General features: G+C 31.4%; 1 protein-coding gene across 2 annotated transcripts in view; it reads left to right on the top strand.

Moving 5' to 3' along the window:
• LOC138132946 (ATP-binding cassette sub-family G member 1) overlaps positions 1–24,129 on the top strand; it is a 74,365-nt gene that overhangs the window by 39,626 nt on the left and 10,610 nt on the right. Inside the window, exons 1-2 of one of the 2 annotated variants that reach the window (XM_069050687.1) lie at positions 6,454–6,591; positions 23,155–23,431. In XM_069050687.1, coding sequence (XP_068906788.1) covers positions 23,182–23,431 — 250 coding nt within the window. In that variant the 5' untranslated portion in view covers positions 6,454–6,591; positions 23,155–23,181. Of the gene's footprint in view, positions 1–6,453; positions 6,592–23,154; positions 23,432–24,129 lie in introns of those variants that run through there. The other variant, XM_069050689.1, reaches the window with a different exon arrangement.

The raw sequence follows: 24,129 nt of genomic DNA, 5'->3' as shown, positions 1-24,129 counted from the left end.
TGTATATTTTAATTAGTGATATTAATTTTTTTTATTGCTAGTCCTAATCAAATTTCAACGCTTTACTTTTAAAAAAGTAAAGAAAAAAAATACTCCTATAACATTAATTTATGGGATTTTGTAATCATTTATATATCCAGAGCTTGTCACTCTCAATTTTTAATTGTTCCTTCCGGTTTTTGTTTATTTACATGTTGTTGTCATTGGGATAATTTTCCTATTTTCTCCATCGCCATTCATTGGCTATAGTGATTAATTTTTTTGTGGTACATATTTTAATTTCAATCATCTCGTTTTTCTTTAGATTTTTCTGAGCAACAATTCCTACTTTTTGAGTTAGCAATAAAAAATGTTACTTGAAATTGACAATACTGTGAATTTCCGTTTGTTTTATTGTCTTTATTGATAGCTGACATAATTTCAAATTTAAACGTCTTGATTTTTGTAATCTTTTATTGAAAATCGCATTCATGAATCTAGCTTGCGATCGAATAAAAAAAAATCGAGTTACCTGGATTGTGCTATTCTGATGCTTTGATTGGTTTAAACCATGTTCAAACCACCATTTTCGCCTACTCTGATTTTGTTTTTATTCGATCGCACGGTACTATCCAATGAGAAAGCTACGTTTATTGTTATTACCATGGATACATAAAATATTTCCGGAAATATTTTTCACAACTTTAGGTGGAAAGAAAAATATTTCCAATATAACAAAAATTGCAAAATTTTTATTCAAATTACTACATTTTTATAAATAAAAGTTCAATTTGTTGAGGAGTTAAAATTCTACAGTCTTGGTATATATTTTTAAAAAACTTTAGATACATTTTTTGTCGTTCACTGATGGTTAATGTATTCATGCGATTTTCTTGCCGAATATCCCTCTGCATAGATTCATATCCTGAACATTTTATTTTCGTGCATTGCTGACAAAGTAAATAACTTTGTCAGCAATGCCCTCAAAAAAATTTTCGGATAAAATCTATGCATCGGGATATTATAAGTGATAATAATTGGAGCCATTTGGAGCAGCATCTTTAAATTAAATGCTTTTCCTGGCACTAACTCGTTTGTTTTTAAAAACTCCTCATTTTTCAATAAACCGTTGCTTCGCATCATACATAACCTAATTTTCGGCGATCTATCAAATTCACGTTACTTCCGGTTATGTGATAAATTTAGGGGACGCAAAAAAGTCACTATAGTGTTATTGCCGACTCAAACAGTAATTGTTGCTCACGTGGTATAACTTCGCATATTTAAAGATCCAACACCTGTTGATTTATTTTGGTTAAACAATAAATATCCCTGTTGTGCTATATAGTAACTGAAAACAATAGAAGTTGGCACACTTGAAATGCAAAATAATTTTGCCACATTACTTTACAAAAAATTAAAAATTGCTTTAATACGTTGTATGAAATAATGAAAATATTTAACCTTACTTTTCATTTTCCCCTAAATCAAAATTCAACACCGTTACCACATTTTTGATATAAATTGCGGTGTTGGTGGTGAATCTTTGAGATTTGAACAGAGCGTATACCCCACTATCCTTGCAGAGGTTCTCGGATTTTTTCTGCTTCTGGCTATTCTGTTTAAAGTTCTTTCTGCTACTATTAATTAGTCTTAGTAATAAATTACAGAAAATCAGCCACAATAACTTCTTATATTTTATTTTACGTTATGCTTACTTAAAACAGTAGCTGATCGTTTAAATTATTTATGATTTCTTGTGGCTGTTTCACTCTTTAAACTAAAACGAGTTTGTGACTAATATGTAAATGTCGTCAACAGAAATGTCATGCCTCAAGCAGAAATATTTGTATAAAATAATAATTATAGGAAAGAATGTTTTTACAAAAAATGCATCTGTATCACAACGATGATTTTTTTTAAATTATTGTTTATCAGCCGTCTCCAATTTAATTATAATTATCTAAGTGTTCTTGGTAATGACTAAAAAGTTTTTAATTTATCTAATTCCAAAATTTTATAGCTTGGGCGAGTTTATTTTATTCAGTCACTTAAATTGTGTCAATGTCGTTATTAGTGCAATCGAACAAATAAAATAAATGATTATCAAGTAATTTAATGTAACGAAATGACAACAATGTTCGATGTTTAGATGTGTGGACTCAATTTATTTCTTGTAATTCTCTGATACTCGATAATATAAAGATATGCATTATTCGAAAATAACTGGTAATTATAAATTTAAATTTTATTGATTAGTTTACAAAAATATCAATTAAATTGACGTATCACGATCCAGATTTATGATTCACGAGCAGGAATAATTACAAGATGATCTCTTATATAATGATTTAATTATTCTTGCAACAATTTTGTTTAACATGATTCCAGGTAATACGTAAAAATCATGCTTCCTTTGACTTCGTTTTCAAATCACGCTAGTCAAGGCTGTCGTGCACGGCAAAAAATATTTTTCAACTAGTAATGTTATGGAAATGATTATTTCTAGAACAATTTATTGGCATAATGGACCCCATTATTTACTTTTTCAAAATTTTTCGTTGCATTGTCAAGGTTATATTTTTAAACGCAACAACTAAAAAACAATAGTTAATAAAATTCCATGTTATCAACTCGAGTGTCCGTTAAGGACACGTATTTTAGAAAAGAATGTTCAATTATAATCTGACAAATAATGAGTAGGTTTTATTTTGTTTAAATATAAAAATCAACTCCATGTTTAAAACAATTTTGTTTTGATGACACATGATACCTAATCGCTGTCATAGTTGCAACCTACAGTTACAATCGGAAGTTTGTTGAGTATTATAAATATTTTCCATTAGAGAATTACAAGAGTACATCTGGAAATTCTTGTAATATTTTGAATTTTTGTTGTTTGTCGAGGAAGTTATGATCCTTTACTTTAAATAAATATGAATAATGACGTAACTGTGGCTACAAACTTGGTCAGCTGAATTCTGCAAGACAATTCTTTGTGCCCACAAATGCATAATAATTCAACAATTTCATAATTTAAACACAAATTGAAGGTTCAGCACATTAAATTTATTTGAAAATTATTCGCATTTAGGATTTTGTACATAACATTTACAGCTAGCTTTTTTTCAGGAGGTAAAAACGGCCAAATGATTTTCTTTTCAACTGCTGAGGTCATAATAAACCGGAGATTATATCTTAGGTACATTATGCTAATATGTTGGTTTAGTAGTGGCATAAAAAATAAACATTTTATTAAAGTTGAACTTTAAACATAGTTATTTTTATATTTAATGACAAGTACGAGTTGTCATTGGCCAAAGGTAATTTCAGAATCATTCAACTTTGAATCACTTTTTTATTTGGTGTGTTTAACGATGATATAAAATTTGACTTATGAAAAATGTGTCTAATGGAAACAGAAACTTGACGCTTCATTTATTCTTTTCCAAACAATCTAATTTTATTGGATAACGTAATTATTGTAATGTTCTACAAACGTAATAGATAAAATAAGGTTAACCGCAGTTTTGGTCTTTTAGATGACGTTACGTTCCTGAGAAATAAATTTTCTTCTGTGGGTCAGTGGATAAGATAATAAACGCTCAGATAAAATTCTTTATGTGTATAGAAAAAGGAGATTCCATGCCCGACATGTTTATTTTTATAAACAATGTCCATTAGTTTTTTTGGTGAAAAAATTAATAAAAAAAATTAAAAAAGAAGTTGTGTTGAGTCCAATTGGTGAATTTAAAAATTTACAAATAGATATAATTGTTATTGATAAAAATATTATTATTATTGTTAGTTATGTACTTAAATACCGAAATTTGATACAAAATATTTTTTCATATGGAAAAATTCGTTCAATTTACACTTAAAAGCTTGTAATTACATATTGTAAGTTTGTTTTAGACTAAAAAATCATTTGGAAAAAAAAATTGTTACAGTGACTTATGTTTGTTTGTGTTTTTATGGCTTATGTTGTATTCATAATAAAATTATTATTATTACTAGAAAGAGTCATCTGTAAATGGATTACTTAACTAACTACAGTTTCCTGTACAATGTATTACTGGTTGCGGATTAGTTATAAACAACAGTTTCGTATTGTTAATATTACATATAAAATTCGAATAACGTTTAATACATTGACATAAATTATTTGTGCATGTCATTTGCATTAATTAACAATAAAAATTAACATTTTCGATAGCCAAACTTACCTAATTATTTCAGATAAGGTAAGTAACAGAATACGCTTTTGTTACTTACCTACGCTAAAAGTTAACTGTAATAAACGAGGTTTGTTAATTACTGTTGTTTTATAACGATTCAATTATTTCATTGACTTTAATAATTTTTTTTTAATAGGTGTGTCAGAGAATTTCATCCATTGATGCACTATTAGGTACCCACTTTAACCGGAAAATATAGATTTTTTTTTAAACGTTTTCGATTTCCTATTTTTTTAAACACGTGTCGAGGTCAACAATTAGCAACACTTTCTGAATTAAATAATAAATATGGATTGACTAACAAAACTACTAAACTACTTTTTGTAATTTACATTTGAGTTATTTTTTTGTTCGACACTGTCAGAATTTGAGAATTTTTTCCTATGTGAACGGATTTTGATAAATGTGACAACTTGTCAAAACGAAACGTCAAGCTAATTTTAAAGATTTTAAGCGATTTGGAGCCTTTAAGGGGGTCGTCGAACAAAAAAACGTTGTATTCAACTCGTTCTTGTGTAAATTGGACTTTTTTTGGCACTCGTGGGCCTTTAAAACGCTCGTTACACTCGCGTTTTAATCTGGCCCACTCATATAAAAAAAAAACCCAATTTACACACGAACTCGTTAAATAAATAACTATTTTGACAAAATTAAAAACGAAACAATACAAGATGAAATACAGTTTTTAAGTGGTGCGCACTTCCCTAAACTAATTCTTTTCATTGGTTTGTCTCGGTGAATGAAAACAGAGAGGCATGTAATTATTATAGTCCTTGCTTTCACCATCTTAATTTAGTGATGCAATTTGTCGACTTCCTTTTTCTAACTACAAAAAATTATATGAACACAAGACATCAACATACACCTAATTATTACCGCAATCGCATGACGGAATATCTTACACAAGGACAAAGAATGTTTTCTCTCAAATATTATTGTTGGCAAAGGTCATTCACAGATTTAAGTCTAAATCAAACACCTTTTCACGTCACAATTAAAAAAAAATATTTCAATGAATGAAAGAACGCTTTGCCTTCCGGGTTACGTGTGCTAGATCTTTGTTGACCGTGGACATGGCTGAGAACGTAGTTTGTATTCACTGCAGATGCAAATATCATTGTATTTTTTTAAAATAGCCTTCAGCATTCATTCTATTAGCATTGTTTTTCGTTGCGAAAAATTGGGCACCTTACACGATGAAACGCATCAAGGATAAAACTTTTCCAAATGGATTTATCATCCTTATGCATGTTGAAAAGTAGGTACGTTCTGTCATATTTTATTTTGACTCATAACAAATACGATACGCTCAAGTCCTGTATGTCGCCACCGATTAGCTTCATTTGATAATGTTTAACAACAGTACAGTAAGATTTTCATACTTCAAAACAAGATATGGAAATTCACCCAACAGTTCAAGTTCAATTTCTAATCCTTACATAAGATTATTCTGGAACATCACTCTGATAACAGTACATTGTTCTAAAATGAAATTTCCGTAAACAGTCGCTTTTCTTTGAAACAGCCAAATAATGTGAACAAACACTTGCTGTAAATCCGGTGCAGTTTATTCGTTCCTAAACGTGTATGTTAAGTCGTTATGAAAGTGAAATTCTTGACTCAATTTCGCTGTGACAAAATGTAATAAAAACCAGTTCTGCACTGTTCTAACATTGTAATTACAAAATCTTTCATAATTTCCACGTGTATGCAGTAATTTTTATGCCACTTAAAAAAATTAAAAGATGTTGCAATGTAGTAATGGCTGTAGCAAGTTCAACAAGTTGCTTTTTATAGCCCTCATCTGAAATCAACACAACTGCAATTTCTATTTGTGTCAGTACTGTTCTAAGTTATTAAAAATATTTAGGCAGTTGCAGTAAGTTGTCTTTACATGACACTCAATTAAGTTTACGACTTTAACAGATCATTTAAGTTAATGACACATTCACACCAAATGCAGTGCAAATTATCGTCAATTACAATTGTTATAATACCGCTACGACCTTGATTTCATGTGGACATTTTTTCTTATCTCTATGGGGACCATAATGATTATATTAGTTGCAAATACACGGATTTGTAGGTCGCACAGAGCACTTTTCGACAATCTTGCAGTTACACGTGTCCTGTTTTAAAACAAATTGTTGCTTGTTACTTGATAGTGAAGTTGCGACTGTTTTTAACTTATTAACACTTGGGGCTCAAGACGACCCCTATTCTGTGAAAGAAGCCCACAGCTGAATCTTTGTCATGCGTAGTGGAGCTTCCGAGCTTTGATATCGACTTATCACCACCACAGACCATTTGTTTGAACAGTGGTGCCTTCGAGGTGTGATGGTCCACTTTTGAAATGTTATAAGAACGACGAACGGTAAGTTACAGGCCTTGAAAAGCACAAACAACATTTCGTTATTCTAGTAAAAAATGAGCATTAACGTATTTTTGAAATTATTCACATTATGAGATAGACGTACATAGTATATCGCAACAGTTTTGTAGTTCAAGGATAATGTACAAACTAACAATATAAAACGTGTATAATTGCGTAATTTTTATGTCATATCTAATTAACTGATGTGGAAAACGGATACACCAGATTTTTTCGTCGTTGAGGGACGATTTGTTATTAAGTCGAAGGAGGACGGTACAAGATTTTTTTTTTTAATTAGAAAAAATCAAAGTAATGTTAAGGAGCTCGGTAGAAGTATGAACAATGGTTGTCGCTTTATGGCTGCTCGTGACATTTATATTAATCACTAAATCATTGTATTCATACTTTAAAAAAATGTTGGAGGCAAACTCAAATAGCGCACAACCTTGTTTTGTGTATTTTCTACATGCCTGTCTTCATTAGATTCATTTTTGAAAGTAGATTTCTGGAGTTTTGAGCCTTCCGCATTATTTACATTTATATATTTAAATTTTGTTTACTAGAATAAGAATTACTATCTTAACCAGAAATACTTTTTAATGACCCAGTTTTCAGCAGATATAATAATTATTTTAATTTTCATATTCCGGGACAAATTATAATGGCAAAAAATTTCTGTAGTGGCGCTTTGACCAAAAATTTGTCATAATTAATATATTTTTTTTTACATTTGTTTATAGAATATGTTTTTTGAACTCACTACCTTCAAAATGATATTTCGCGAGCGCAACAGTGAACCGCGAACGCAGAGTGCTTCAAAATCATCAAAAAGCATTCGCCTTTTTGAGCATTCTGAAAATAATTTGACTTGATAATAATAAAATCTGGTTTATAAAACGCCATTTCTCCAATTTGGAAATTTTGAGTGAAAATAAATCGCTATCAATTCGATTGACACTTTGGCACAAAGGGTACACGACAAATCAGACATAATGTTTGTTTCAAAAAATATTATACAAACTTCGATGCCCGAAGACGTATTTTGCACATTCCCTCAAATGAAGCACTCGTTCCGTCGTCGCTCGTGCCTCAAATAATGCGCTCATGCGCTCGCACTCGGTTCGTAAATAACTCTTAATGCACTAGGAAGAATTTCAAATACACGATTGCACTAATGTGCATTATGTGGTAGTGTCTATTTTACATTTAATATTTATTTGATTCATGTTTTAATATATGTTCCATGTTGACCAAAGAGTTCTGATAAATTAACTAATTAACTAATATAATTGTTAAATGCATATTTTGTGCAAATTTGTATAATGTTCGAGTCTAATGTTCATAATAAAATAATGTTTTATTTTATTCTTCTTCTATGTTATAAATTAATTGCCGGTTTTTCCAGTTATTCAGTCTTTATCATTACTCATTAGGTCTAAACCACTAGATTGTTTATTTATGCAAAAATTACTTTCGATATTTCATCTAGTAACTGCAAATTAAACGATACCTTTTTTTTAAAAAAATTTGTTTCGACTTGTGTCATTTTTCTTGGAATTTGTATAATGATTGATATCTTTAGATATATACTTTACCAAAACATTCAAAAATTGTTGCATAACAGTGGGAACCGGAATTAAGTAACATTTGCTAAATTGATACTGACATTTATCTGGCTGCAATCTATACAAATAAAATAAAATAATGTTTTGTCTACAACTTATCCAATCATTATGGATGATTCTTAATAATTTTTTCCCAGCTAGCCATAATTTTCCCAGCTAGGCATAATTTTCATTTAGTAGTCCTAAACAACATATCAAAAGTACCCGTGAATCTGTTGAAGCTAAACATTTTTTTTTCGGCCTGCGTCTAGAAACACTGATGTTTCATTCGTCTAAATCGTCTGGAAACTAGCATTTCCCTGCCTAGGCAAGAAAATCTAAACAAGAATTTTTAATGAAAGATTTTAGATTGGCAGCACAAAATGTCAATGTCATGTGGAATTTCTGTACAATTTTTTAACTGTAAAATATTGATGTCGGGCAAATTTGTATTCTTTATCGCAAGCTGTACATTGTGTATAGCAGTAGAGGCCAAGGGGGTACCAAGCGACGTCTTAGTAATAACAGAGAGGACGACGACGGTTTTGAAAATTTGAGGAATTGATTGACTTTGGTCGTGACTGTCGCTTCTTGGATCCTTTATGTTGCCAATGAAAGAAACATAAATTCCCCGTTCGGTAATTTTTTAACAAAAATTAATATATTTTGCTTTAAATAAATTGTCGGCCGAAAAAATTGTGTGTATTACACGGATAGAAAATGTTTTGCAAGTGCTCGCACTAGTGCCGCCTCGACTGGCGCCTCTGCTCCACAAACCGTGCTTGCACTTGCAAAATAGCATTTTCTAGCCTTGTGATACAAATAACTATTAATTGATTGTACCACTGAAATAGTTACCTATTATAAAATTAGAACATTTCCTACATGAAAGGTAGGTACAATGGTTTTCATGCGTTAACATTTTTCAATTAATGAAGTTTATCGTTTAATAATTTTGTACCACAACCAAAATAAAGTAATAAAAGATATTTAAATTAATTATCTTTGTTACAATGAACTAAACTGTTCAATGACCAGAAAACTTTTCCATTAAATTAAATGAAAATACATTGGTGACCATGTGTTCTAGTGCGTTCCAGGCACAGGCACACAGTAGAAAAAATCATAATTGAAAAGACTTACTAGAATTATCCTTTTTTCGAGGATAATGCCCAAAAACATTTTTCGACTTTTGTATTTTTTTACTTTTAAGAATAAAATGCTATGATCAAATAATTGTCCAAAAGGTTATACTGCGAGTGCCCATTGTTTTCAACTGTTTTCGAATTTTTAACAATTGATAACCGCCTCATGCTTATTCTTAGACATTTTTTACATGAGTTGTAAACAACGCATAATGTGTTTAAAAATCTTCGTATCTGCATATAAATTAATTAACTTAAGACATGTGCGTCGACCAGTGTTTGACGTAAAACTGTCCGGTTTGTTTGGCTTGTTTTCAGTAATATAATTGGGTCCTCTTCTATTTTCTAATATATTCCTGACGTTTATGTTAAATTATTATAGCAAAAACTTAGTTATCTTTACCTACAATCTCAACACAGCTATTAACGTTATTGTTGATATTTTTTTATTGTTTATAATAATTAGTTATTTTGATCTAAATTTAGAATTGTTACATGTACAAAGTGTTCCGAAATGATTGTGGTATCGTAGTAAGTTTTGACATTTTGACTTTTAACACATACTAAAAAAATGATACCAACTATCAAGAACCCGAGGCATCATTCCACTTTCTTGTGAATTTTTCAACACTGACAACAGCCAATGAACGACAGAAATTGTATTTGACACTTACCAGCGCCGTGGAGATCATGTTTGGTGTAGTGTATTGCGGGACCTTATCATCGAAAGGTGGCAAACATTTTTTCCGATCCAAGCACCCTACAATACCACAAACCACAATCATTTTGGAACACTTTGTACATTTTATGTTACGTGCAAGTGGCTTGAATTAAATCATCATTACATTTCAACAATAAATATCTAACCGGTTTTCTTAAATTATTTCAAGAGTAAATTTGCTTACAAAAACAAATTGCGAAAAGGGCGACGCAGGGCAGGAATTTTTCATCTCTTCTACAGACATGGTAGAAAGGTTGGGTGACTACAGGGGTGCACACAAAGAAAGTAACAATTGCAACATCTAGTAATTTCACCTTTTTTGTTAACTCAACTAAAATTTTAAAAATTAATGTGCAGTTTATAGAATTTCATATAGTATAGTTTATGTAGCTGCTTACAAAATCCCTTTGATAATCTCATGCCTGCAATAAACACCCGAGAAAGGAAAAGAAAGCTTGCATTTGCAACGAATATTATGGGACGTTTGTTGTTTAATTTAATTTAAAATATAAGCTAACTAAAATTAATCTGTAAACATTAATTTCAGACAAAAAATAATGCGCTTATAAAAGGTTCAACTTCAGAAGGTTATCATTAAACATAAAAAAATGAATTATCTTCAGTTAAACGGATGTCTACATATATTTTAATTTAAATGGACAACAGTAACATAATGCTTAATTATTTTTTCACGTCATTGATAAATCTCTGTGAGTAGAATTAAAATTAAATTAAAAGTCAATTACAGATAAGTTAAAAGTTTATTCCAGTTATTAAATGAAAGAAACCTGTCCAGTAAGCATAATCTAACTTTACACAAAAATGAAATAATTGTATCATAATTTTGTTATTTCAAATGTAGTTATGTTTTATCTCTTATCTTTCATTCAAGTGTATTTGTATGTGGAGCTTATGCACGTGGTATTTCATCAGTATTTTTCAAGTATTTGAATTTGTTGTTGCAAAAAAATTGTTCGTCTTTGAAGTTAGCGAATTTGTTTGAATAAACGCTGTTGCATTTGACGGTTGACCAAGACACTAACCAACAGACATTTAAAAATATGTAAGACTTTGAATGTCGCCGAATCTAGGTTTGGTCTTTTTCAATTTTAACACTCTTTTTAACTTAAAAACTAGGTAATGCTAATTTACATTATTGGTTTTGAACTTAAACTGGATAGCTCAAGGGGACCATCGCATATTGATATTTTCATTTTTACACATGTTGTAAACAAGATCTGTCTAAATGAAGTGCTAAATTGTATTTGTCATTAGAATGCAGTGAAAAAGTTTTCGAAACATTCAGGTGATGTTAATTTAAAGTAGAAGTGACTTTTAATTGTTACAAAATCCAAGGACTTTTTTGATCTGATCAGTTCTCCGATTTCATTTTGAAAATAAAATAAAATTTAACCGCCGGAATTGCTTGATTTGATAATAATTTTTATGAGAATTGCCAAAAGAATATCTTCAGTATACACGAATGATGGCTTATCATAACCATAACAATTCAGTAACCTCTAGTTATCAATATATCATGTTTTGATAACATTTTATTTCTATTTTGTCCCATTTTCAATGTCAAATAATTTTAGTAAGATGCGTTCTTTCTATGCTATGTTAACTAATGGTTTTAATTAGGATATATGTATGTATATGATTATTTTTGAAAATAAACCAAAATATATGTATCTGCAAAAAATTGACAAATGCCAAAGAATGTCTGATATTCTAATTGAATAAATTTGAATCTTATTAAAGTGGGCATACATATGTATATAAAAATTTACAGCTGTAATGCTGGTGTTTCAAAAAAAAAAAATATATTCATATTTCAAATGTATTTTTTGAGGCTGTAAAATCAGTAATTTGTTAACATCTTCTAATTAATTGCAACGTTCCTTATGTGGTTTATGCGATTAGGTATTAATGTTAAACAGAAGGTTACAGTCTAACAATAGTCATGACTTTCTATTTCATGTTTTCTCAATTATCTCTTAGCGTCTTAGCATGACGGGAAAAAGAAAGCACACAGAAAACAATAATAATAGGTAGTGGTTAGAACAAACAGGAAAATGTAAATAGATTTTAATAATCCGTATTAACGTTGGGTGTGGGTTAACTCTAATCAGCTAATTGAAAATGGTTCTTATCTGACTGATTGAAAATTCACTGGTTACATAAAATATTTTGCTACAACAAAAATTAAACGTCCAGACCAGTTTACGTTGCTTGTTAAAATACCATGATTTCATCCTTCTTTTAGAAATCCCTCAAAGCTTGTTTAGCTAATAGACCTGGAGACCAGAATTAATACTATTTTATCATTTTTCAAAATTAATGTGCAAATTTGTTGAATTTCAAATACATAAAATCGTTCCTTTTAAACCAGTCCAGGTTTTTCATACATTATTAATGATAATTAATAATTCAGGAAGTAACCGAAAATGTTTTCTAAAGAATGCTCGATAAAATCGAATCGTATATATTTTTCTTGTGACTACATGATTATCTCATTTTGAATTTTTTAAATATAAAAATTCGAAGCTGGTCTACCAAGTTTTGCAATTTCTAAATGGAGTTGGAATCATCGACTACTGTTATTACTAATTTTCGCTTCACTGAAAATTCCCGATCAGATTTTTTCTTTAATTTTATTCAATACGTGACTAACACCTCGTACTAAAACTAATCAGTAATAAATGGGCGTCTCAAGACACAACTCTTTAAAGATTCCTATTGTTGGACTATCGTGGACGATTATCTGTTGATGAGAATAACCTATTACAACAACAATGAATTTTGTCGATGGTTTATTATTTTTTTCTAATATCTTACATATATTTATGTCAATTTGCGTCAGAAAATTATACGTATATTTTTTATCAGGTAAGATCATATCATTATGCAACAGATCAACTGAAACCAATTTAGTTTAGAAAAAAAATCAACGAGTGCTTTTATCAGTAATGTATGACATATCAAAGTGGTAATGTTTTATATTTGGCCTGATTTTAGAACAACTAATTCTCTTACATTTTCTAACATTTTTAGAAAACATCAAATACGACGCATAATAATAATTGTAATCGTCAAATATTTACCGATATGAAACAGAGTAGTTGGAATTCCGTGTCACTTTAGACACTCGACCTTTAAGTTGCACTGATACATGGTTGTTCTTGAAATATGAAAATTATCCATTATGGAAGTTTATCACATTTTATTACGTTACCCAAAATTTTCCAAGTGATACTGGTAGGCTCACATCCTGTTTTATCAAATTTATAAATAATTAACTATTTTTAAACTATTTGTATGTGGTAAAAGTTCTATGCCCCATAAAAATATTTATCAACATGCTGTTAATGCTGAATTTATTTATTATAAAAGTATACGTGTTTTTGTTTTGTTATTTCAAATTAGATGTAATGTATTTTTTGCAGTAATTATTTTAATATAAAATATGCAATATCATATCGAGATATTAAAATATGGATATTATAAATTATGATTAATATGTATTACCTACGACATTACACATAATCTTACGTAAAACGAAGACACCATAATTTATTGCTTTCATTTATTGATGCAGACACAGACAAGTCGTGTATTGTTATTATTAATACAATAAAATTTGAGAGAAAGTGTAGCTAAGTTGACTGTTATAAGATAAGATTAACTACATATTTTAAAATGTGTAATAATACAGGATGTATGAAAAAGTAAGTAAAGTTTTATGGTGAGGTACACAAAATCAGTAAATTTTCAGATACCTATTTTGTTTATTAGAATGTGTGAAATTCAAATCAGTTGAAAAAATGAATTAGCATTTTTAATTTTTTTTTCTTTAAAAATGCAAATTTATTTAAATTGGTTAAGTAAATACTAACTGGACGGGTTGATAAAAGAAGATCATTATGTTACCTGTTTGTGAATTAATTAAAACAGTACATTATGAACTGAATGAAATTATGGTTTATATGCTGTATCACCGCGTTTAAAAAGTGAGGTGAATATTATTACTATTACTTAGATACCATTGCACGCGTGCTGGGTTTTTCACAGTGGATAATGTCATAATGATAAATAGATAATATTATTTGGTCCTGAATTGATAATGGGTTTATACACGACATTCTCGCGGTGCATAGAGATAATTACTTTATTTATGCACACTTTAATAAATGTTACCAGTTTGTTCTGGATTCTGAATAAAATGTCTTGTTGTGTGTACTGACTAAGGGGGAAATTCACGAAACTTTGCAAATTTGCAAATCGTTAACGAAACGGCAAATATCTGGTATTTTTTTAAATTTCACCTCGTAATAGGCGTTGAAGAGTCGATTGTGAACGCACCATTCGTGTAAAACGTAAGATCTATACAGCTGATCTGTGATCCGTAACCTGTATAGTGCGTTCACATTCGACTTTTCAACGCCTACTATGAGGTGAAATTTAAAAAAAAACACCGGATACAATGCTTCAACAATGTGAGTTGTCATGGTTTTGAATTTGCAATGCCTTATCGAGCCTTCCCGAGTTTCGTGAATGACCCCTTTAGAGTTTAAAAATGTCTTATAAAACATGGCGCCAACTACATTGTGATTCAAGTTTTACCGCTCGATCGAAAACACCCATTTCTAGTCGATTGTGTATCGCTGTAGAACATTCTGTAAAAATTTCAATTTTTTTAATGGAACAGGTAAATATTTCGTTTCAATTCAATTACCGCTACATTAATTTACATAATTTTTCACTGAGAGTCCTTTCAAACAGTTAGGAAAAATTTGGTGTCATTGAAATCATGAAAACATCACCGGTTTTTGAAATACATAAATTGTAATTAAAGTGCAAGATTTAGCTATGATTTATTATTAAATTGGGCGGTTACTTCCACAAAAGAGGTTGACATGGGTTGTTTATGATACCCTTTAGGGACTTAAGAATTACTAGAAAACTTCTCAACAGATGTTTACCAACAATGAGGTATTTATGACACTGCAGTTGTAAATCTTCGTCATTTTTTGCTGTTAATGTTAAAATTGGAATAATTCAAAAACTAATAATTTTCTTTTGATGCGAATTTCATAAATGTGTTCTTTGAATTAATTGTGATGAACGTGTATGAAAAAAATTTTTTTTTTGGATCAAAGTCGATGTTTTTAATTTCATGGCTCTGAATGACGTGATACAGGAAAATTGATTGCACACATTTGAAGCCTTATTGAAGGAAATGTAACCCTAACGTTTCATAATTTTTACTCATGCGGACGGTAAAACTTGAATTACCCAGTTCGGAAAATATGTATTTCAAAAATGTTGATTTTGTTGAAAAATACGGTAATTGTTCACTTTAACTACTTCTGGAATTTTCGTGTTTTTTCTGGCTAGACAGCCTCAGGGCGTCCTCCTAGATCGTGTCCCACCATTCAAACCTTGTGCAAATGCCTTTTTTTTTCTCTCTTGTTGTGTTTCACGGTCGCGTCAAGGTCGCGCCAAGTCTTAGTATAACTAAAGGGTAAGAAAAAATTTCATTTGCACAAGGTTTGAATGGTGGGAGACGATGTAGGAGGACGCCCTGAGACTGTCTAGCCAGAAAAAACGGGAAAATTCCAAAAGTAGTTAAAGTGAACAATGACCAAAAATACTACCGGGGAAAAATTTAAATAATTTTTTGGCATGTAATTTTTTTTTAGAATATGTGCTATAAATTCTGCGATGTTTGATTCCACACATTTCTGAAAGGGTATGTTAAGTCTTCTATGTATAATCAGAAATTGTTGCCCATTGGCCTTCACCTTTTTTGAAAACCAACCCAACAAGTTTTTCACTTGCAATTAAGTTAGCGAAAGATTTAGCCACTCGAAAACCAATACAGTTTTTTCAAACCAATGATTTACAAGCCATTTACAGTGGCCATTGCGTTTCTTCCAAATAGTATCAAACTTTTGTCATATTTCTGTGCAGTTCTTGGAAGAGATGAATCACCATAATATCATGTGTTCTAGTCTACAGGGTTGTTATAAATGATTGTCACCCAAGTAGGCGTAAAAACTGAATGTAAAATTTATGGTTGCCGCTCCATATAACAAACATCAAAATGATATGAATAAGTGAGTACACACCGTTCACACAACATAGGAGTTAAATTGGGTACAAAATAACTCAATATTTTTAGAATTGGTTGCAAAACAACTTAGTATTTTTGGATTCAATCGATAATTTAAAAAAAATAAAAATAAAATTCTCATCATCGCGCTTTTCACCAAAAAATGAATGAGAGTGACAGCGACAAAAATTGACAGTTCACATGAAAGCGGCAAAAATTTTATAACATAGGAATGGCCTGCTTCGACTACAATCATTTATAATAACCCTGTATTTGATGTCAAATATTTTTCTATTTCTCTGTAAATGAAAGCAGACTGATCTGGACCATCCAAACACATTTTACGTTTCTCATTGACCATTCTAATCCATGAGATTTATGAGTTTTGCTTCTCTGTTAGGTATATTTCGTCCAGCGAGAGATTGGGAGATTTTAAATTAACCCAACGCAACGCTACAAAATGCACTAGAATTCATTAATTAGAGCATAATTTACTGCTTGAAGATTATATTTCAAATTTTACGTGCACTAAGCACAATTTTCTCTGCGTAGAATTTAATGATTGTTGTTATGTCAACCATCTCTCGCTGGACAAACTATACAAGTTGTTGAATGCATTATTCTGTATATATATATCTACCATAGCTTAAATGCATTGTTTGTGTAAATACCATAGCTTTTAATGCTGACATGTTTGCTTTTTTTACCATTCTGACCATAATATTAGCTCAACCAACAATTTCTTTAATTTTCCTCATGGTAACTGGCTTTTAGAAGTTTCAAGCACAATCTTGCTCTCTTACTAGTTGCTCTGTTATTTCACTAAGGCCCGTATTCACCAACGCCAGTTAAAGTTAACTGTAGTTTAAAATATACGAAAACATTCTTACAACAATAGGTAACTAAAGTAACGAAGCATTTTAACCTACAGTTAACGTTAACTGGCGTTGGTGAATACGGCCGTTAAACTGTTATTGAGTCGATGTTAATATGTACACCTATAAAACTTACTTTTTTTCCACCTCCCATGCTTATCACTGATCACCGTATTTAATTATAAGAAAAAATCTATTTTCATTCCACCAATTGTACGTCAGAAATGTTAATTGGTAAGGTCAACTAGTTGTATATAAGAGATAACATTACTCTAGGAAATTCGCGCAAATTTCACTTATGTTGTTAAACAACAATAATATGTTGTCCAGGGATTTTTGTTTTTAGTTTGTAGATTTTTTTTTGCAAATAAGCACTATAACCTACAGAGATAACATCGGGTCAGTTTTCGAATTCCGCATCTACTGCATTATACAAAGTGTCCCAAAATCCGCGGAACAACTTAGCAGTACCTTGTTAAAAGTAGTCATTAAAATATCAGGTAAAAATGTTAAAATCTTCTTTTTTGTAAAAGATATGGCCCTAAAATGCATTCACGTTGTTTTGGCATAATGGGAGGCCATGAAAACTTTGCATTTAATTTGATAGTAAAACTGTCTGTTGAATTAGGTTATGTCTTTCTAAGTTTGAGGTTATAAATAGCACCAGTGTCTAGTACATTGTTAAAGTTTGTCCAGCGAGAGACTGGTTGACATAAAAATCACTAAATTCTACGTAAAGAAAGTAGTATCTAGCGCACGTAAAATTTGAAATACAGGGTGATTCATCTTTTACCGCCGGTGGCAAAATAACCTTTAAAAATTGAGAAAAAATAATGAAATTTACAGATCTGATTTATCGAAAAATTTACTTTCGGCCGGCATAATTTAATTAAAAAAAATATTTTTTTATACATATAATTGATTCAAAAAATTGAAATTCACGCATAGTTATCTGTGCCTGAAGTGGGTCATTTTCTGACGTGTATTTTTTTTTGCATTGTTAGTAAGATCGAAACCATAGAAACCATACAAAACAGTGTGTGAAATGCAATTTCACGCATACGACTATTTCTGTTTTTCATTTCACGCACTGTTTTTTATTAGTTACCTAGCAACATGGTCACTGCATTGAAACTTCAGAGTTCCTTCAAAAATCTGAATTTTTAATTTCAATTTTTTGAATCAATTATAGAAAAAAATTTAATAAACAAGTAATAATTAAATGTACATATATATATAAATCATAAACAATGCACTTCTTCAAGTGGAGTTACATAAGGCAGAGTGCCTAAAATACTTGCAGCATTTCCACGTTGAATTGCCAATGAGATTCTTTGGTAGAAGAAAAATTTTGCTCTAGAATCTCCGGATTCAATCATAAGTTTTGCACCAATGAAATCGATAAATGTTTTACATTCCAAACTCCATGGACCTGACGTTTCGAAAGCTAATGCTTTAAAAATATAATTTGCAGACTTTAAATTTTGATATTTGACATGTTTTCGTTTACTGGCTTCTTCGGCAGCTGATCCTGCAATTATGGAAGTTTTTCTTATGTAAGAATCAGCCAAAGTGTCAACACATGTTACATCCCATATTAGGCGTTGACCTTTACTCCATGGAATGAGTGTAGCACCATCAGGTCTTTTACCATCGTCTCTCAAGAGGCCACATGGTTCAAGAGAGGAGGAAATGTGGATAGAACTTAAGGCTCGCTGGATAATTTTATTTAGATCTGAATGTCTTGAAAATCTGCCCTTATTTTTAGCACAACTAAGTCCGTGACGGCCATCATTTGAAACTGTAAAGCCGCAGTGGCAAGTATGTTTCTCAAAAATTTCAACACCAAAGCGATTTGCTACACATATTTGTAAAATCTTGTTATCCATAAATGTACCGATGTTTCTTGAGGGAAAGGCATGAAGCCAAGCATTAGATTCCTTTCTTTGTGCGGCAAGAAAACGAGCTGAATCAATTTTATCACAAAGATTAATTTCATTGGCGATGATTCTTGTTGTATTGATTATATCCCAGCCTTTTTGTAAAAATGTTTCCGTTGGAAATGTTTTACCATTTAATTCAATCCATAACCCAATAGCTTCTTCAGCAAAATGAACACTAACCTTTTTGTCCGTTTTTGGTAATATTTGAAAGACTAGGTCGTGAACACCATGTATTGAACCAAGGAAGGCTGGGAGAGAGATATCTTGAATTTTCCTAATACCGAGACCACCATTTGAAATAGGAAGGGAAGCAAGAGTCCATTGATTTTCATTAAACTTTATGTTTAAAAAATTTTTGTAAACTGTTACGAATAGCAATGTCTATTGATTTAATACAATTGGGAAATTTCCAAAAGGGAGATGTTCTAAGTAAAAACAACAAACAAAGAGACAATTTTTTACCAAAAAATAAGCCGTGTGTGAGTTTAAATTTTCTTGTTCTATATTTTTCAAAAGAAGAAAAACTTTTTCAATTTTCTTTTTGGCAATGAAATCAAAACCATCTTCAAAAATTGGGCTTCCAAGTAATTCTAAATTATTTTTGTTTACTAGTAGAATTTCTGATGTTAGCGATTTGAATTTTCTTAAGACATCTTCATCAACAGTATCAGAACAAAAAAAAAGTTCACATTTATTTGGGTTAATATGTAGACCTACTTCCTTGGCCGTGTTGATAATTCTTTTAAAATTTTCAAAAACAATATCAGGAACGTCAGCTATTGTTGCGTCATCTAGATACCAGACGTTTAATTCAGTTGTAATTGACTCAACGATAAGATGAACTGTTAAGCTGAAGGCCATTGGTCCGCAAGGATCTCCTTGTTGGCATTCAACTACTGAAGATATTATATAGTTTCCAAAGAAAAGGTGTGAAGGTTCTCTATAGCACTGATTCAAAAAAGGAAATAATGACGGAGTTTTATCCTTTACTTGTTGCAACATACTAATCTCTTTCGATAGAGTTAAAGGCATTTGAAAAGTCAATTTTTAAAAGTATTTTTCCAAAATTTTCTGGGTTATGAACATATGTCCTGACAGAATGAATACAGCTTTCACAACCAAGTTTTGTAGCAACTCCAAGTTGATTTGGTGTCAAATAAGAATGTAGATCGCTCTGCAGTTAATAACATCCAATTTTTGCTGCAAGTATTCGAAAAATATTACCAATGGCAATAGGGCGAATACCACCATCTTTCTTTTTTAAAGCACAAAGAGAAGCACCGAAGATGAAAGGACACATTTCATTAATTATTTTTCCTGATAATATAAAGTTACAGAGCAAGGTAATTGAAGATAATGCTCTTTGTCCTGCTTCACCAGCAGAGATATCATATCTTTTAAGAACTGCGGTCTAAAATCATCTATGCCTGCAGCAGACCCACAAGGAAATGAATTAATGGCCTTTTTGACTTCAATTTCATTGACATTTAATATCTGGCAATCAGTAAGGTTTATATTTGGAAATATTAATTTTCGTGCCGGTTGTGGATGTTTAGATTTAAGAATTTCCAAGGTTTTATCATCAAATGTCGCTAAAGAAAAAATATTGTTTATATTTCGTGCGCGAAGATGTTTTTGTGCATTCAAAGGCTTATACTGCCTCGACCTTCGTCTCGGCGTAAAAGACCTTTTCATGCACAAAAAACACTCTCTTCGCGCACTTAATATAAAAATAACTATTTATGAGCAGATATTTAAAAAAAAAATTTAAAAATCACATTTAGATTTTTGCATCAGAATGTGGCTAATGGCGTATAAAATTAATATCTGCAAACCCTTTCGAAAAATGTTTGATTGTTTTTGGATTAAATCGATTTTAATGGAAAAATTACTTTTATTGGCTTGTGGTCTTGAAAATTTTCTTTAACAATGACTACCCTGTAAAACTGACCTGCTTAGGAGAATTTGTTCGGTTTTACGAATAGAGTTGTGAAGGACCCACTGCTGTGGCAATAAATCGATCTTAATGTTAAGATATTGGGACATTATGTCGTAAATCATGAAGCAAATACAAATTTGAATATCAAATAGTAGTTTATTTAACGAGTTTGTGTGTAAATTGGGCCTTTTTTGGCATGAGTGGGCCAGTTTAAAACGCGAGTGAAACGGATAATGAAATAATCGCAGAAATGTGATTTTCCACCCCTATTCTCCAGTATGGCGGGGCGAGCTGCAACCCCCCAAGGTCGCAAACTCGGCAATATTAATAATATGCCTAATAGAAGATACCTGCCAAGTATAAACTTTTCTGTACCTTTTGCAAGGTGGAGCCATTTTTATGTCTCTATTGACTGGACTATAGTGTCGAACAAAAAATGCGTTTATTTGAATAAAATTGTGTGAAAATACCTGAATGTGCATATGCCACAACGCTGAATAAATTAAACAACTAATAATTGAGAAAATGCCAAAATTTGACCTAATTAATTTTTGATATTATGTGCCTTATAAATAGTAAATTAGGTCTGCAAAATATGAAAACGAAATCATAATTTTAAGGTCAATTTTGCCACCGGCGGTAAAAGATGAATCACCTTGTATACCTACTCTTCAAGTAGGTACTACTAACATTTTTGCCCTGAAATTATGCTCTAATTAATATATTCTAGTGCATTTTGTAGCGTTGGGTTAATTTAATACAATTTAAAATCTCCCAATCTCTCGCTGGACGAAGCGACATGTTATGTTCATTTTGATCTGCATGTCAGGCACTTTAGTGACGGAAATCAAACAGTGTGCCCAACGTTAAAAAAGTTAATCATGGCCTCTCATTATGCCAAAACGACGTGAACGGTGTTTATCACAGGACTAAAGTGTCTTTTAATCTCTCGCGCGCAATTAACTTCACCCTCGCAATTAAAAGACTTACTTTAGTCCCCGGACATATACATAATATAATGGAATTGCTTTATAATATTTAGAGAGCAACGCTCTGCTAATGGCCATGCAAATTAGAATGAGACATGTTTGAAAATATGTATATCTTATAATCCATAACTTTTTCAATCAATTTTTAAACCTGTAGGTACTCGTTTATAGACAATTTTGTTTACCAAGATTAGTATCTCTAAAATCACGATTACACAATATCTTGTTAACAATACCTTTTTTAATCATAAAAAAAATATTAAGAATTAGTTAAAATATTTGATACTGACACGTGTTTTTATAACATGTTTAGATGTAAGGCGTTTTATCCTCAAAGTGAAATAATTTCAGTTACTTACTATACTACGGGGTGATCAAGAAATACACTGAATTTTATTTTTAAATGGTACTGGAGGAACTTCCAGTTGTTGGCGGCTTGACACTGAAAACAATAACTCTGTATTTCGAATTTAATTTCTTTTTACCGTTAATTTTTACTCGCATAACCTACCATTTCGTCGCTGTTAATGTTTGTTTAATGATTAAAATTTTTTTCTTGTATTGCCAAATCAAACAGTCCTTCTTGGTCATCCCATATATAGACTGTTTGTCTTACTACTTCCTCCAGAAATGATATTAAGAATATTTTAATTAAAAAATGACCTTCAATTATTTTTTTACGAGCTGAATAGTATAGTACACCGAGTATTTTTTGAATGTTCACTTTGGTACTAGTTAAATTAACAGGAATAGATCGTATACTGATTCCGTTATATAATTCGCAAATCAAGGTAAGGTTCATGGTTGTATGTACTACATTTAATAACATTTAATTGAAATAGGTTAATCGGTGCATGTTAATTACCTACATAACTAAGTGCCAGTGGTGAAGCTATAAAATATTAAGACATTAAAGTAGCACAATGACCATAAGACACAAAACTTTACGAAAGCGATCTGGCGCTCAGCAAATAAAGCAAAATCCAAAAAGCTATTTTTAGTTATTTATTTTTAGTGTAAGTGTAGCACTGCGTGTAGAGCTTTTTTGTTCAAAGTAGCGTTAAATTTGGCCAAAATCAGTTGATTCAAAGAATCGGTTTGGTTAAAACGGGGAGCATATAAAGCGTTCTTGGTGATAGTGGCCTGTCAGTTTTAAACAAATCGCTCGCCGCAGCGGTGCATAGGCATTGTCAGTGTCGAAGCAGTGGCGAGTCTCATAAGTTTTTGTTTAGGTGGGATGTACGAGGAGTGAAAAGACAATGTCAACGAAAGAAGAAATAATGCGGAGCACCAGCCCGACGAAGTGCCCCAGTGCGAGTCTGCTGGTGCCGGCGCCGGCTAATAATAACGACGCCGTGACGTATGACTCCAAACCTAAATATGTCACGAACAACAACGTCGTATTTACCAGTGGAAAACACCGATTTCCCAAGAAGCAAGCCGTCGATGTCACTTTCGAGAACATCACCTACAACACTTGGAGCTGGTCCATGACCCGCTTTCAAAAAGGTAAATGCAACCACTTTCTTCTTCCTCTCGGTCGCATACTTCGAGACGTGGTGCAACCCGTGTCCCTAGACCCGTCCGAAACTGCCATTTGCGCAATGGACCCCGTTCCGCCGAAAATTGATTTTATCGTGCAACAGTCGTGTGCGCTTGAAACGCTCTTCCAAAAGTCGAGAGAAAGTTAAAAAAAGAAATGGAAGTTAATCATAGTGGAAGAATGTAAACCTAATGATATACCCGCCGTCGAGAGTATTATCTCAAATGACCGTATAATTTTATGATGATGGTAATGAACGTTGTTGGATTTTTGCTACATGCTTCGTGCATCGGTGATGGAAAGTAAAAGTTGTACTCGATAAAACCAATTGATAATACACATGATAGCAGTAGTATTTATTAAAAACATTTTTTGTTCACATCGTATCGTCCTCAAGGTGCTCACGCTACTGATATTAAAACATGAAGAAAGTGTTAAGGAAAGACATAATTGCATGGCAATTAGAATCACTTCCATTTGCTTAACTATCAAGACCAACTCGTCTTTATGGCTTTGTATCGGAATGCAAATGTCATGAAATGAAACCAAGAAAAAAGTAAATTGCATATTTGCATATTTTACGTCTAATTCCTCCAAAAATTCTGTGTTTCATCAAATTGCAAATGAAATTGTCCAGTTCTGAATCTTTTGACATAATTTGGAT

The sequence above is a fragment of the Tenebrio molitor genome, chromosome 6 (assembly GCF_963966145.1).
Source record: "Tenebrio molitor chromosome 6, icTenMoli1.1, whole genome shotgun sequence".
Taxonomy (NCBI): Eukaryota; Metazoa; Arthropoda; class Insecta; order Coleoptera; family Tenebrionidae; genus Tenebrio; species Tenebrio molitor.
This window is presented reverse-complemented; position numbering and strand designations above follow the sequence as displayed.